The sequence below is a fragment of the Pygoscelis adeliae genome, unplaced genomic scaffold, assembly GCF_000699105.1.
Source record: "Pygoscelis adeliae isolate BGI_AS28 unplaced genomic scaffold, ASM69910v1 Scaffold186, whole genome shotgun sequence".
Lineage (NCBI taxonomy): Eukaryota > Metazoa > Chordata > Aves > Sphenisciformes > Spheniscidae > Pygoscelis > Pygoscelis adeliae.
Genome location: NW_008825071.1, coordinates 7,967,799 through 7,983,608, shown reverse-complemented (window position 1 = coordinate 7,983,608; position 15,810 = coordinate 7,967,799). Strand labels below are relative to the sequence as shown.

General features: G+C 38.1%; 1 protein-coding gene across 1 annotated transcript in view; it reads left to right on the top strand.

Moving 5' to 3' along the window:
• KIF13A (kinesin family member 13A) overlaps positions 1–15,810 on the top strand; it is a 116,751-nt gene that overhangs the window by 53,538 nt on the left and 47,403 nt on the right. Inside the window, exons 3-8 of the mRNA XM_009326501.1 lie at positions 142–202; positions 9,920–10,012; positions 10,522–10,702; positions 11,740–11,827; positions 13,139–13,273; positions 13,811–13,923. Of these exons, the coding sequence (XP_009324776.1) occupies positions 142–202; positions 9,920–10,012; positions 10,522–10,702; positions 11,740–11,827; positions 13,139–13,273; positions 13,811–13,923 (671 nt within the window). The remainder of the gene's footprint in view (positions 1–141; positions 203–9,919; positions 10,013–10,521; positions 10,703–11,739; positions 11,828–13,138; positions 13,274–13,810; positions 13,924–15,810) is intronic.

Here is a 15,810-nt window from a genome sequence, read left to right as displayed (position 1 = left end):
GATGCCTTTTTACAGTTCTGATTTAGGATCCATAGAAACAGTAGAGCCTAACTGCAGTGAAACAGTCATGGATTTGTACTGCTTTAAGAAAAAGGTTTTGTAGCCAGCGTTCCTAATTTGTCTTTTTATGTGCTTCTACAGGTGTTTGCCTTTGATCACTGCTTCTGGTCCATGGATGAATCAAACACCACAAAATATGCAGGTAAACTATTTTCCATATATTTGAGAGTGTAAGTAATTTGAGAACATATGAGACCTTGGGCTGTTGTTATGTGGAGTGTTTTTGCATTTTGTACCATGATGCTCAAGTGGCTTCACAGAAGCAGACTTCTCATTTTTACAGGGATTGAGTCATCTGAGTGCTAGTGCCTCAGTTTAGAAGGAATGCAAGTTTTAAGGTGCCTAGTGCACTGTTCAGGAGGAATGCTTTTACACCTAAGCTATAGTGTTCTTTTTTTATCCCCTGGAAGAGCCTTTTGTGAGGATTGTTTCTGCCACTTAAAACGAAATTTCAGTTCTGCATCAGAAATTACTTCTGACTAATGCTAGTGATTAACGTGTGTGTTTTCAATGCTCTGTGGTCCTGTGCACGGAAGAGGCGTAAAGCATGTTCTCCTCAGATGGTGTGGTCATTTCAGGTCTTTCAAGTCATTCATAGTCTGATTGTTGAGATCCCTGATGTATTTGAGTGATCAGCTTTGTGACTCCTTCCTCCCGAAAGCTGGATAATCCAGGCAAGATTGTAATCCCAGTAGTTAATTTTCCCATAACTGGATTTGTGTATTAGCATATTTGTACTTTATAAGAGGACTTGTTTTGATAGAGACAGCTGTGAACACTGGGATTTCAAGGCTGTGGTTCACGGAAAGAAGGAAAAAAAAAAAATAGCATCCAGTTTAGATATTCATATTATGAAGTTTTGTGGCCCATAGGAAATCTTGAAGGTTGATAGGATTAATTAGCTCCAAGTTTGAGATCAGTGGTCTAATAAATGAACTGTCATATACTTGTGTTAAAATATATCTCTGACTGCTGTAGCCTCTGGTATCAAGTCCCAAATCTTAGAGGTTGCACTTGATCATAGATTCCGCTGTATTTCTTACTTGCCTGAGCAAAGATAGGTTTCTTCAGGAAAAAAGTTCTGCGTCGGTTCATCTTTCAGTAACTGTGTTTGCACTGTGCAGGTGCACTGCGCAGTGTTATTAGTTCAGGCTGGTAGAGCCATTGGAGCGCACAGCACCTCCTTTTGTGCCTGCACGCCTCCGTTTCCTTTTGAAGGAAGGAGGTGATGCTATGCACGCAGATCTTGGCCCCATATGCCTCGAGTGTGCAGGTGGGAGCTGCACCTATTGGGTGCACCATGGTGCTAACCCACTTGTAGAGAAGAGGTGAACCAGAGGAACACCCCTAACCAGTTAAACTTGATTCTGTCTCAGTTTAACCCATCTCCAGGTGAATTCAGTGGGATTCTACATCTATTTATCTTTAATTTGAGTCAAAACTAGATTTCTCTAGCCTCTTTCAGAAGTTGTCATTGAATAATTCTTATCTGAGAACTGAAGTATGTAGATGAACCTCTTGTCAGACCAGACTCTAGAAAGCTGCCGCCCGCATCTCTTGCGTTTTCTTACTAGCCAGAAAGCTATAAGGTGGCTTTTTTGCCCATTCCAGATAATGTTCCTGCCTGGAAAAAAAAACAAACAACCAAATCCTTGTGTTTTTTCAGAAATATGATAAGAATGTGTGCTTCAAGACTTGCATATATAAAACCCCAATGCTTTCACTGATTTTTTTTTTTGTATGGTCTTGAAGTTAACTTGACTTCTAGCCCTCGTGTTCTAGAATATAATGGATTTGGCAGAATATCAAAATAAAAGTTAAAAAAAAAATCTGTTTCAGGCCTAAGTTACTGGGTTGTTGGCTTGTTCACTTGCTTGTGCATGAACTGATACTATGCTGTACTACAGTAGTGTTTCTTGTTTTAAAGCCAACAAAACAAATGCCAAAATGGCAAGATTTCAGTTTTTATATATTTGTAGTATTAAGGTGCCCTACGTTGTCTTCACAGCTTGACCTAAATTACTGTACTAAACAAAAAAATATGATAACTGGTTTTGGTTGGGGTTTTTAATAACTCCTTTGCCCCATGGAACAAACCCCCGTTGTTCTAGGCACCTTGCAAATATACAGGTTGTCTATGTCCAGAGATCGTACCAGAGACTGTTACAGAATTAACAAGCTTAAGACTCCAAACAAGCCACGTGACAGGCTGAGTTTTTGAGCTAAGCTGTAATGTCTTGGTTAGGTGCTGGACTACTGAAGGGGTGCTGATCTGGAACCTAGGCACAGATGCATTAAATACTCCCTGCCCAAACTAATTCTATGTGGATGCGTAAGTTTAATGTCATTGGCAAGATCAGTGATTAGTTGCACAATTAAAAGGAAACACATATAAAGCTTGAAAGCTAAGGCCAGAGTGCTTGTAAATGTAAGTAATGTATGAGCTTCAAGCTTAAGTAAAATTCTTGAAATAAAAAAAGGTATGTGAGAGAAATTTAATTACTTGAAAAACCCTTTTATCTGCATCACAGAAATACAGTGGAAGATGTGACAGTGGAAGGTTTAACAAGAGATTCTCAAGTACTAGGCTACCCTATTGGTCATCGTTCTCTGTGCAAAACCAAAACAATGCTCATCATGCATTATATTGAATAGATCTATTGTTGTGTATATCATACTATATTAAAGATTTTGTCAATTGACACGTGGGACATAGGAAAACCCACAGAATGGTGTGCACTACAGACAACGTGTTTGAATTCTGTGTTGACTTACGTGGATAACTCTTCCATGTTTTTATTTTTTTTAATGTCAACAAAACCAAAGTTCATGCTCTCCTGGAAATGCACCTTTGTTACAGGATCCTTAAAGCTATCACACATGATTAGGGGCACTTATTAATATTGTTTGCACAAGAACAAGATTCTTGTTTGAATAAACTTAATTGCATGGGTAACAAGTCTCAGGCTGTGGGGGAACAGGGCTGACCCTGAAATGGGATTAGCCATCTTTTTCTCTTATCTCACAGAATGGGTTTAGTGTATCTTAATCTTTTTTTGGCAGAAGTTAAGGCTTATTTTGTATGTACTAATTTTCTTTCTGAACTCATATTCAGGTAGTACAAGGGATCTTACTCCAGTTTAAAAGTTACCTTCTCTTTCCAGCATTTGAAAACATGGGTGTTGTTGCTGTGAAGACCTAATGCTGTGCATTTAGGTTCTAACTTACATTTCAGTAACTCCCTATGCACAAAGCGCTAAACTATCTCCCCGCCCCATGATTATGGTACAGAAGTAGGCTGTTGATAGCAGAATTGCTTTTTTAGCAATTTTTTTTCCAGTGAAGTGGAAATTAGGTTCTAAATTCTAAAATGATCCAGCATTATCACTAACATAAGTAGTGAAGATTATTTTCATGTGAGGAAAAACATCTAGAGAGGGCATCTTTGCAGCTGTCCTTGTAGGACTGTATCTCTCATGAAGACAGCAGGGAGTCTGGAGCACAGAAGAGGAATAAGCTCTTTCACAAGACCTTTGTGGAAGTGGTGCTTTGGTTTCAGATACTGCAAGAGATGGAGACTCTTTAACAACTTGATATCCCAGTTTGGAGATTGCAAGGTGCAGAACCCCCTCTGAATTGCTTTTAAGACTGAAAATGAAGTGTTTATGTTAAAAGTATTTTTTGTTTTAATTCAGCCAATTAGCAGGTAGAGGAGTGTGTACTGAGGCTGTGTGTTTCTGAGCAATTTGTGGCTACATTGTTCCAAGCAAGGAACTGTTGCAAACCTCTGGGTTTGTGCTGATCATCACATGCTAGCTCCTGGGCCTTTTTTCTGATTATTCAATTCTGAAAGACATAGTTGGGCATTTGGTGAGTATATAAGCCTCTTACCTGAAATGAAAAAAAAAAAGAAAAACAACCCCCCCCCCAAAAAAAAAACCAAAAAATGGGTCAATGACATAGATTTTTGAGGAGGGAGGGGAATTTGGTTATAGGACAGAAGAATGAGTTTGCCTTCATCTGGAAAAGGGATGAGCTTTGCCTGGTAGGCTATAGAAGAGGTATTTTGAGAGTATGCAAAACAGCTTCTTATTACCATTTGTTTCTTGACTTGAATGGGTCAAGAGTCAGTTCACGGATAAGGACACACCTGCTTGCCTTGAAAAGCTCACAGACACAAATAACAGCTCGGCATTTTGGTGAAGGGGAGGACGCTGAGAAATTCTCAGAGACGAGAACAAAGAATTCTTTTTACAAGCCTAGACAACAGTAAGAGCCTATTGAAGTCTGCAATGAAGTGGATTTTTAAAAGGAAGAAAAGAAACCGTTCAGTTTGGGAAGGATTCAAGAGATGGTATAAATAACTACAGTAGCACTTCGGCAGGTCCATTCCAAGGACCCCACGCTGTCTTGACTTGACCGTGGATTCTTCTTAAACTCCCTAAGCTGCATCACATTTGGCCTGAAATTTCAGATCTGTGTTTCTGCAGGCTGCGTTGTCCTGAGAGGCTAAACGCCTGACTTTGGGCTGAGCTATAATTTTATATGAAATATATATATGCTGACTACTGCTCTTCCAGCAGCTGTTTTAAAAGGAAACAAACCAGGCAAGTGGCTTAAAGAACGGTACACTTCTACCCTTGTGAAAGATTGTAAGTTGTAAGATCTGAGCGGACGGTAGAGTGTCTGTCTGTTTGTAGTTCAGGCCTACCCATTTAAGCTGTTACGTGAGAGAAGCCTATCCCTGTCTTACTGTTCCCTTGACTACTTTTTTTTTTAGAGGACACTCTACGTAGTATGTAGGAGTTAATTTTGTGTCACACAGCTGACACCTGACCTCTACATTTTTGGGGAAACTTGGTTATTCAGTATGATTTTAGCACTGTACGGGTCAGGCACTTAAAATGTAGGTGTTGCGGCATCTAATTTGAAGCACTCGAGACCTTTTGGTGGATTAAAGCTTTGAACATTAAAGACTCCAGTACTTTGTCAATACTGTAGTGTTAGGCTGCAGTAGTTAGATGATGCTAGCTGTTGTGCCTTTAGGTTCTTGTTAAGGTGAACCATAGGCATCTTTTTTCCAATTTTAGAGAGATTCTTTTGAAACTGTTGTCTAGCAGAGCTTTTAATAATTCTCCGCAGATCAAGTTTTATTTTAACTATTAGATCACGGAACCAACTGCAATTTATTGCTCTCAAGACTTGCTTATTAAAATCTTCTGGGTTAGAGATTAAACCGTAAAGAGACTTGACTTTTTCAGTGTTGTACGTAACAAGTTGTTATTTGGTTCTAGCTATTTTTGCCGTGTAAGTGAGGGGGTTTCAGGAACGGCAGTGCTGTGTCACAGCGTTGCAGTCATGACCTAGGTGAATGAATCTGTGCTAATATGAGACAATTATCCCTATTTCAGATTGACAAGTTGTTGTGACCTAGAAATACCAGACATCTAAAAACCAGGCACTGAAACTAATTTTTGTTGCAGTACATCTTGAATGTGTTTGTCACTAAATGAGCAGACCTTAGGAAAGACAGTAACTGTTAACTGCCTTTTTAAAAGGGGCTTTTGTTGGAAAGGGTGTGGCCCTTCTTCCTCCCCTCTCTTCTCTTCTGTCTGCTGTCACCAGCTCAGCAAACTAGAGAATGTTTAAACTTTATTTGTAAATAGCTTCATTTTGCAGATTGTGAGAACAGATTCTAGGGTTCCTCTGCAACGTGTAGGTTTCCCTAGGAACACTGTCAAACAGGGTCTCCTGACTGGGGCTTCAGAAACCATAAAGGAATGATTTGGAGGAAGAGAAGGGGAAAGAGCATAGAGATGTAAGAGAGAATACTTAAATATCTCATTCTGAAAATGATGTATTCTTGCATGTCAGGGTATGTATTTATCTTTCTATTTTCAGGGACTTTTTATTATCTTACATATTTTCAGAATGCAAATGTTCTAATAATTTATGCTGGCTCAGAGATTCCAACTAAGATTTTCACATGCAGCTCTGTGGGTAGATAATGTGAAGGTTTTATTTTAGAATTGTTAATAATTTAATAGCTACTATTAACATGTGCACTGCAACACTTTGCTACCTTTACTTTGTTTTATATTTTTGCCATTGAAATACCCAGCCATTTCAGTAGGTAGAGAACATGTGAAAAAACTCTTTAGCCTCAAAGTGCCATACTGAACACCCTTGATGCATGGTAATAGCAGAAGCATGGCATTTGAAAGTTCCAGGAATATATGTAGGTTAAAAATGTAAATCTGAGAGGAGGATGGGTTTCCTTCATCTTTCAAGTAAGTCACAGATACCATTCTTAATGCTGAAATCTTCAATATCTTTAGTATGGTTATTGCTAAAAAAGAAATGTTTATTATCTCGGTTTATGTGTTTATGGAAGAATGTCAGAGCATTTCAGAGTGCTGAACATGTGAAAATATTCAGTCCTAAATGCTGATGGAAAGGTTCTTGGGTTAGTCTCCTGCTGGAAGTGGCCTTCTGAGGAGTTGAGAGTTATTCATTTCATCTTAGATGTTTCTGCTGTTGGCATCAGGCTTGCAGTTGCGCTTGTCGAAATGCACAGATAATGTCTTGAAGCTATGAAGACAGTTACAGCTGTCCAGTGAGAGTGGAAAAGGTTTTCATATTGTCTTGACGTTGCTTTCCAGTACTCGGTTTCTTCAGAACCAAGTGGGCATCCACCAGTGTTTCTCAGGTTTTGATTAGCCGAGCATCCCTAACACTGGGTTAACAGGGTTTCCCACCTTGCAGCATTAGGGATGCTGCCATGTGCACAGTAACTAGAGTTATAGAGCATCCAGCAACATTGTCTGATAATCTTTCTCATTGCGTGATTCCAGGTTAATAGTCTTGCTCCTTGAAGTAGAGGAAACAAGATTATTTAGACTGTGGTCTGCAAGAAAAATTTACCAGACTTTGCTCCCTTTTCCTCGAAGGAGACAGGAGATCCTAGCCTGTAAGAATTAGCAGCTCGTACACTCATCCTGGGCTCCCTGACAGCCTTGGGTATGCTTTCCCCAGATTGACTGACTGCATGTCCATCAGTCACCTAAGGCTTGCCCGTGTTCTGAGCAGGAGATGGGAGAGGGGACGGGTGTTTCAGTGTCTGGCCTTTAGTTGCCTCTGTAAGAGGCTATATGGTCTTAGCCAGCTGGAAGATTGGGAATCCCTGTCTTAAAGACAATAAAGGTCAGTGTAGGGGTAATCTTTCTGTTAACTAAATAATTTTTTTTTCTGTATTTCTCCCTTTTTCTGTAAATTAAGTTAGAATCGAGTTAAAACCCCTGCTTACCTCTTTGACTACTAGGTGTCTGTGGAAGAAAAGTCCTGTAAATAACGCAAAAGTATTAATTGCAGGCTGTATAGGTTTATTTAGCAAAACAAAAATGTGGTAGTGTAGACAATGGAACTGCATTACTTCTTTTGACTGTACGTGCACGTAGACATAATTCTCTGCAATACAGATTTTGTAATCAGTTTGCAAACCCACTAATAAAATTCATGGGGGAAGCGGTAAGATTGCTTAATGAAAAATATCAAAATCTCATGGTTGATATGCTGCTGCCCTCAACAGTGTACTACATTAGCAAATGAATGAAATACCCATAATTGAAGTTTAATATCTTGTGTTCTTTTCTGTGAGTGCACTTAAAAACAAATTTTATTTTCTCCCATGATAATTTGACTGGTTAGTATAAACATCACTCTTCAATGACCCATTTGTCTATGTTTGTATTGCTGAGCTCTTAACTCTGTAATAAAACTATCATTTTAGAATTACGTATCAGTCTCTGACTTTCAGTTTTAGTGTTGGCCGTTTGAAAATTAAATCTCTTCTGAAAAAAAAATCCAGCCTTGTCTGTGAGATTCAAACTGGGTTCCTTTCCTGGTATTTAGCAGTAAGAGGTTCTGTAGGTCATCTTACGGCTATCATGACTGTGCACTCTTTTATAAGATTTTGGTATCTGTTTTTTCTTGGGAAACATGGAGGAGGTTACTGTTTTATTGCTGGTCAGAAGTGGGTAATAAAAGTTTTTTCCTTTTCTGACAAATGGTTTTATTCTCCACTCACAATCATTGTGGAATATATATGCTTTTTTTCTCTTAATAATTATACTCAGCTTCAGTCTTCGCTTGATTTTGCGTTCTTGCTCAGCAAGATAGTAAGTGGCTCTCTGCCTCTTTGATACTTGGTAACTTCAAAATGGGCCCTCAGCAGCCAGTTGGAAAGCAAATTTTTGTGTATTTTACGTTCTTATTAAAATCTTCCGCTGATAAATTTTCTTCATTCATTCTTTAGTAGTTTAACGTTCTCTATAGCTATTTCCATGTTGTTGAACAGTGCGCTCTCAGCATAGATATTGTAAAATGACCAAATGATCATAAGTCGAATGAGAATTGAATGAATGTGCATGGGGAAGGAGATGGCGTTATTCCAGAGTACAGCAGGTTCTCCTCTGGTTTTAATTCCTGTATTCAACATTTCTGAACTGTGTTAATCCAAGGAGCAGTACCACTTTGGCATTTTAGAAGTTCAACTGGAAAGATACACAAAGACCATTTGATAGGGCATTGCTGCACTAGTTCTTCCTTTACAGCAGAAGAGAAGTGAGGTTAAAGTTAAAGGAAAATAAAAGTAATGTGGTACTTTTCAGTCCTATTTACATGCCTGTAAACCATTCCACAATCATTCCACAGGTTGTTCTGCAGGAATTTTCTGGGCTACCAATTACTCAAGGATCATAGAGTGTAAATATTCTCATGCAGTGTATAAATGTATAGCTAGATTTTTTTTTTTAATGCCAGTATGTTCTATTTTGAGAACTATGGAAGTCACTATTGCATGCGCTGTACAAAATAATTTCTTGTAACTGACCACTGCTGAAACTAACTTACCTAAATGAGAGATGCAGCTGATCACAGCTGTTGAAACTCACCAGGCAGCAAATGCAAGTTTAAAACCAAACACCAGAAGGTGTATAAATGCTGTCCTTAGCTCAGCTCTGCTTGTTTTGGGCGTACACACAGCTGGTGTAATTCTCTGATCAGAACTCAAAGCAGACAACCCATTGACCCTCTTTGTGGTGTACAAATTCTGGGCTTTCCTATTAAAAAAACCCCAACCACTATGCCCAGTTTCATCTTCTACATCTAAAAGATTGAAGCGTGTCTAAATTCTGCATGGCACAGGGAGACAATTTTCAGACTATGAAATTCTGCAGCTGATGTTTCAAACTATGGATTTGCCAGAATATATCCTCAAACAGCTCTGTTGAAGTCTCGCAGCCTCCTAATATGCATTTCCTGCCTGAATGTCGTCGGAATGCTTTTATCTTGGTTCCAGCGTCACCTTGCCACGGGGTGAATCATAATAGCTTACAGTGAAACTTGAGGCCAGTTCCCAAGAGAACAACTACTATTATTTCTAGCATGATATTTGTTGTACCTCTAATATCCTAGTTCACTAATGGGTTTCATTGCAATTCTGTTACAGAACTCTTGGGTATAGTTTGTGATTAAAGCATGTATATTAATTGCAAAATTTACACTTAGATGTCTAAATTTTGTATTATTTATGTTATTTTCTAAGCATTCAACTTATATGACACCTTTCGAAGAACTGCTCCCTTCACAGGAAAATCAGCAATATATTTAAACACAGAGGCAGCTGTTACACTAGTTCAGGCAACAGTTTTGAACTTGTCACTCAGTTGTACATGAAATCATTTGTTTGTTCATCAGTGCACTCAATAGTAAAAAATAATTTGCAAACTTTTTTCTTGTTTCCAGTAAATTTTAGTCTCTCACTCAGTTTAAAATAAATGTAAAAATAATTATTTTCTAGGTCAAGAAGTGGTGTTCAAGTGCCTTGGAGAAGGAATTCTTGAAAAGGCCTTTCAGGGATATAACGCTTGTATTTTTGCCTATGGACAGACAGGTGAGTCTCCTGTGCTGAAGAGGAGAACGCTTTTTGTGCACATGGAAAGTGGGAAGAACAAAACATAAATATTAAGCTAGATAATATTTTAAAATTGTATTTTGAAATATCGTAATGTTAAATGTCAAACTTATAGCACAGCCAGTGCTAAATGTGAAGTTCTTACAGCAGCTCTGTAAATATGTTCCTAGTTGCTACCTGTTGGGGCCGCTTTCAAAGCCTAAAAAGAGTAGTTCATACTGAAGGCTTATTCAGTCTTTTGTGTTTGAATGTGTTCAAAGGGGTCCCAAGTAACGGCCCTGCTGAAAGAAACCTTGAAGATAATTTCTCTTTTGTTTACCTGTACCCTGAGGTCCAAAGAACAAACTATCTGTCTGGAATAGCATGTCATGTTGTTCTGGTATGAGCTTCTGGAAGAATAAAAAGAGAGTTAGAATATGTGCTTCATGAACAAATTAGTAGCTCAGAAACTACATTCTAAACCATTTTCTTCTCCTTTTTTCCTTTAGGTTCAGGAAAATCCTTTTCAATGATGGGCAATGCAGAGCAGCTGGGTCTGATCCCACGGCTCTGTTGTGCTTTATTTCAGAGAATTGCTGTGGAAGAAAATGAATCTCATACTTTTAAAGTCGAAGTGTCCTATATGGAAATCTACAATGAGAAAGTCAGAGATCTGCTTGACCCAAAAGGGTGAGTAGCTTCACTCTCCCCCACAGCCTTCCTTATTTTTGTCTGAAACTATAAAAGTAGAGATCGCTTTTGGAAGTCCTTGAGAAGGTTTTTTTCAGAATGTACGTTTATACGACTTCCTTAGAAAGGATTAGATACCAAACACCAGAAGGAAGAGAATATCCATGTAAAGCTTGTATATGAAGTAGTAACTGGCGTGGATCAATTTAAATATTAGGATACCATCATAATGATGCAAACAAATACTGTATGAAGTAGTTTACCACCAGAAAGCAAGACTATGTACAAGTAAATTCTGGGGTATTTTTGCCGTATGATCCAGACCATATTCAGGTATGAATTTTCATCAACTAGGAGGAGTGTGAAGCTTATTTACAACTTAGTTCTCCTGGTTTAGACGTTGAACTTCTTGAATGTGGAAGGGTAACACCTCAGAATATACTCATGGCACTCTTTCTTCCGTTTTGTCTACACAAAAGTACTGGTTAGGCTCTCTGGCTTGGAGATGACTAGACAAGAGGTAGTTTGATAGGTTTGTTTCAGCTGAGCATTGATATGTGGTATATATTTTGATTCTTGAACATAATTGCGCTAGGCGAAGAAGTATGCAAGTCAGTTTAAAGGTAGATTAGAGACTTACTTGATGTATGTCAATGAAGTGTGGAAAATGCAAGAAGAATTGATGCTTTAGCAAATTGCTGGGGAGAGGGGGGAGGATTTTTGTTTTTCCTTTTTTGTCAGCATTCTGTCTGCCAAATAAGGCATTTCAAGTTTTGTTCCCTCCACAAATACTGGGGTGGGAGGATGCATTAAAAATAATTCATGTATATAGATTAAAACTGGTTAGATTAATTTGAGTCTTTATTGTTGATTTGAGTTAAAAACAATTTTGGAAGACTTTTTTCCTCCTGTTACAATTAAAAGACGTAAATTGACTTCTGCTATATAGAAGATTCTTATAATTTCATACTATAATTTTTATTTTTCAATAAAGTTCACACTAGTGGGCTGTGCATAAAGTCTATTTTATTCCACAGGAGTCGGCAGTCCCTTAAGGTTCGAGAGCACAAAGTGTTGGGACCGTACGTAGATGGCCTGTCTCAGCTGGCTGTTACGAACTTCGAGGTAAATCTAAACCAATGGCAAGTTTATAAATAACACCTGTGTACATAAGCAATAGGAATCTTATAAGAGATAAACTGGTGTCTGTCCGAACATTTTGATTCTTGAGTGTTTATGGTCTCTGGCAATTGCAAAGATCTTCTCTAATGCTGCAGGAGTATTTATTTCATGTAAAAGCATTGGATTTGCCTTTACGTTGGTTTAAAAATATAATAGTGGTATCTCTTTATTTTGCAGTTTTCAATGCATATAGTATATACCAAGAACACAATGTTTCCTTGACACAGGAAATGTGAGGCTTCCAAAATATGAATATTAGTCTTAGAGCATGAATTCCTTTGATTTTGTTGTTGAATACGACCTCTTATTTTATACCGGTATATTTCATGAGGAGCTACAACGTGGCTTATATAATTCATAATTTAAATCATGACGGCATCTGAGCCCGCTTCAGTTAGCAAAACACATTCAAATAAATCAGTATTGTAGAAGCCAATGAACTACTATAGCTACAATGGAAATAATTAAAGCGGTGCAGTTGTATGAATTGCGTAGGCCTTTCTTTTTATGAGGAAGCTGATTTGAAAATGTTGTTTTTAAAAAAAAAAAGTTCATTCTTTGTGTAATATGTGGGAACCATTTTGCTTTTTATGGGGATTTTTATTTTTCTGAAGCATCTGTGCATATTATGGAGTTAAACTGCTTTTGCAGCTTTTATGGTGAATTGCGTACTTTGAAAGCTCACCTTTGTTAAAATGCTCGGAAATTTTGTTCATGCCTAGTTTTTGGCTGATGACTCTTATGAAACTCTCTTGGAAGACTCAGCAAGTACATATAGAGACTCGGCATAGTCATCTTTGTTTTCACATATGTGGGGAAGGTACAGGCTCCAAGTGAGGTAACCCTTCGAGCCAATTAAGTGAAGATAGTATTAGTGCAATTCAGTAAAGAGATGCATTGCGTTCACTTGTGTAAGTAGATCTGTGCTGGCCTGATTACTGGCATTAAACAATATGATTTGTAATGTGGATGTTGCCAGCATACTTCAGCAGCAGATAAGGAGAAGGTGCATTGAACGTAGTTGCTGGGCTTTTAAGCCCAGTACTTAAAACAGGGATGTGATTTAACGTCATTCTGTGGAATTACATACCCTCTGTACCAATACATCTCAAAATGTGCAAAGAATTTTCTCATTACTTCTACCTTCTTCTTCTCTCCTACACATACACACCCTTCCATCTAGATGGGGATTTTGTTCAGCAAGCACAATACTTGCTTTTATCCTAGCATCATTTTTTACTCTTTTTGCTCTAGGATATTGAGTCACTGATGTCGGAGGGAAACAAATCACGAACAGTTGCTGCAACCAACATGAATGAAGAAAGCAGCCGCTCTCATGCTGTATTCAATATTATAGTGACTCAGACACTTTATGACCTGCATTCTGGTGTATGTATTTCTGTTGATTAATTTATGAAGTTCTGGTGAATTCTTCTTCCTTCCTCTTCCACATACATTATCTGTTTAGCTGTGCTTCTACCTTTAATGCCATGGGGTCCAGTAATCAAAGTAATATTGGCAAGACCGTAAGATTGAGAGAACCCTGGAAGAGTGAAGAAGCACACCAGATAAAGCAAACAGTTGGATCACTTTTTAAGATTATATTCCCATCATGAAACCTGTCTTAAGTCTTAACTGTTGCTGAAGTTGATATGTTTTAATGGCCTACTCTACCAGTAAGGTTATTGATGTTACCACACTGCTGGTTCTGGTTCATTACTGCTTCAGCCCTTTACTATAAAATACATGAATGACTCTTAAAGAGCTATAAAAACTCTGACAATTCCTTCTTCTCTCATATCTTGAATTTGATACTTTAACCTACATTATTATGAAGAACAGTGTTCCATGCTGCCAGTGTCAGACATGTTAGCACTTTGTGCCGGTGTTTCTTAGCTGTTGTTCTTCCATGTCCCATCTGTGTAGAATTCTGGAGAGAAGGTCAGCAAGGTCAGCCTGGTGGATTTGGCTGGGAGCGAGAGAGTGTCCAAAACGGGAGCTGCAGGAGAACGCCTGAAGGAAGGCAGCAACATAAACAAGTAAGACATTGGCATATGCAGGTCGCAAAGCTTAATCTTTTAAGAATGACTGTTGTTTCCTTGGCCTCTTCTCTTGGTGTGCTTGTCACAAGTTAGTTCAAATAATAGACCTCGTCAGAAGCAGTTTGATATGGCTCTTTCAGCTGCTCTGTGCTAAAGTACCATGTGTTTCTTTACATTGGCGTGGGGACCCTGATTCATACTTGACTCGGATGAGGGCTGTATGAATTTTATCCGGAAAAAGTGACAGCAGCGCTCTTTAATTAAGCGTATACCTGTTATGATTCATTTATACACCCTGTCCCCAGGCTCATGTGTTTGTCTCATCATCTGCTCAAGGAAGAATGCAAAGTTGCAGAGTTGAATGGCTTTGTTCCAACATGTATTAAAATATGTAAGAGCATAATTCACAGTTTAAGAAAACTGGATCAGAATGAAGCTGTGTTAGTTTAGCATTGCCTTGGGCATTTGTACTCAAGCAATGACAAGTTTCAAGGCACTTTTTTACCGTAATTACTGTGTTATTGCCCAAAAGCAAGAATTTAGCACATTATTACCGCTGTCTTAAATATACCAATTTTCCTGGGGAAGAAAGAGTTTAACTGTTACATTAAATTGAAAAAGCAGTAGCTCTTAATTTTAAAATGTTACAAAATGTTTTGGTATTTTAAGTTAACAATGACAGCACAAAGCGTGTTTGAACAGCATTCATGCTTAAAATGATTTTAAATTACCTCTTTTTAGAGTTTGAACGGTTGCTCTTTTTAGCTTAATTTCTAATCTACTTTGTGTTTAATGCATCATATTGGCAGCCATGCTGGCATAGTCCTTGTGAAACAAAATGATGTGGCTCTGTTTGTCTAACATAATGGCAGGTATTGTACCTTTATGCCACAGGTTACTAGTTAAATTCAGATTGGTTTTACTAGAAACTGTATTTGTATTTTGCATAAACAAAAGTGAGATTAAATGTTTCTTTCTAATTCTTGGGGAAGAATTCAAATGCCAACTCTCCCAACAGCTATTAACAAATTGCAAGTGTAGCTATAGATAACAGAAAGACTTCCCCTTTTTTTTCTATTAGGATGCTTACTCACTGTTAAACTTTTAGGGCATTGATGCAGTAAGTGGAGGTTGTTTTGCCCATGCTGAACCTCTTTAACAATACAGGACTTCAGAAGTAAGCACCAAACTTTTCTGTAAAAGATATTTTAAAAACAAAAGTGGACAGCTCTACGTTTTCCCATCAATTAAATTTTTATATGGTATAAATCTGTATTACTTAGAGAAGGCTTAATGAATGGACTATTTGCAATCTTTCTTGGAACTGATAGGCAAGAGAATTCTTAGTGCTGTGCTTGGTGTCTTCTGTTAGACTTTTGCTGTTACGTGGAGCTTTAATGAAGTCTGACTTTTACTGGAAGCCTCAGAATTAGTATACATGTTTTAATAGACTAGTTCTTCAGAGAACATTGTGTATGATCTTCTTTTGGGTGTGATGCACCTTACTTATTAGGGAAAGGCAATAATCTTTTCTGGAGTAATACAGAATACTTAAACCATACACTTTACTATGTTGGCTCCTTTTTAAATTATTTTTTTATTCTTTTATGAAAAAGCAGTAACTTAGATTGGTACCATGTGCTATGTTTAATGAGATCAAAAATAGAGCTGCTGAAATTACCTGGCAAATAAATTTGCTTCTTGCGCTGTGTTTTGTTGCCTCGAAGAAGAATGTGGAAATGACATACCTGTTTATGTATTCACAAGACAGGGAAAATGTACCCTCAGCTGTGCATACCAAAACTGCGTAGTGTGATGTTCAGCCAGTCTCCGCAGGTTTCTCTGCTCTTCGTTTTCTGCATGAAACCTGGCTAGGGCTCTGGC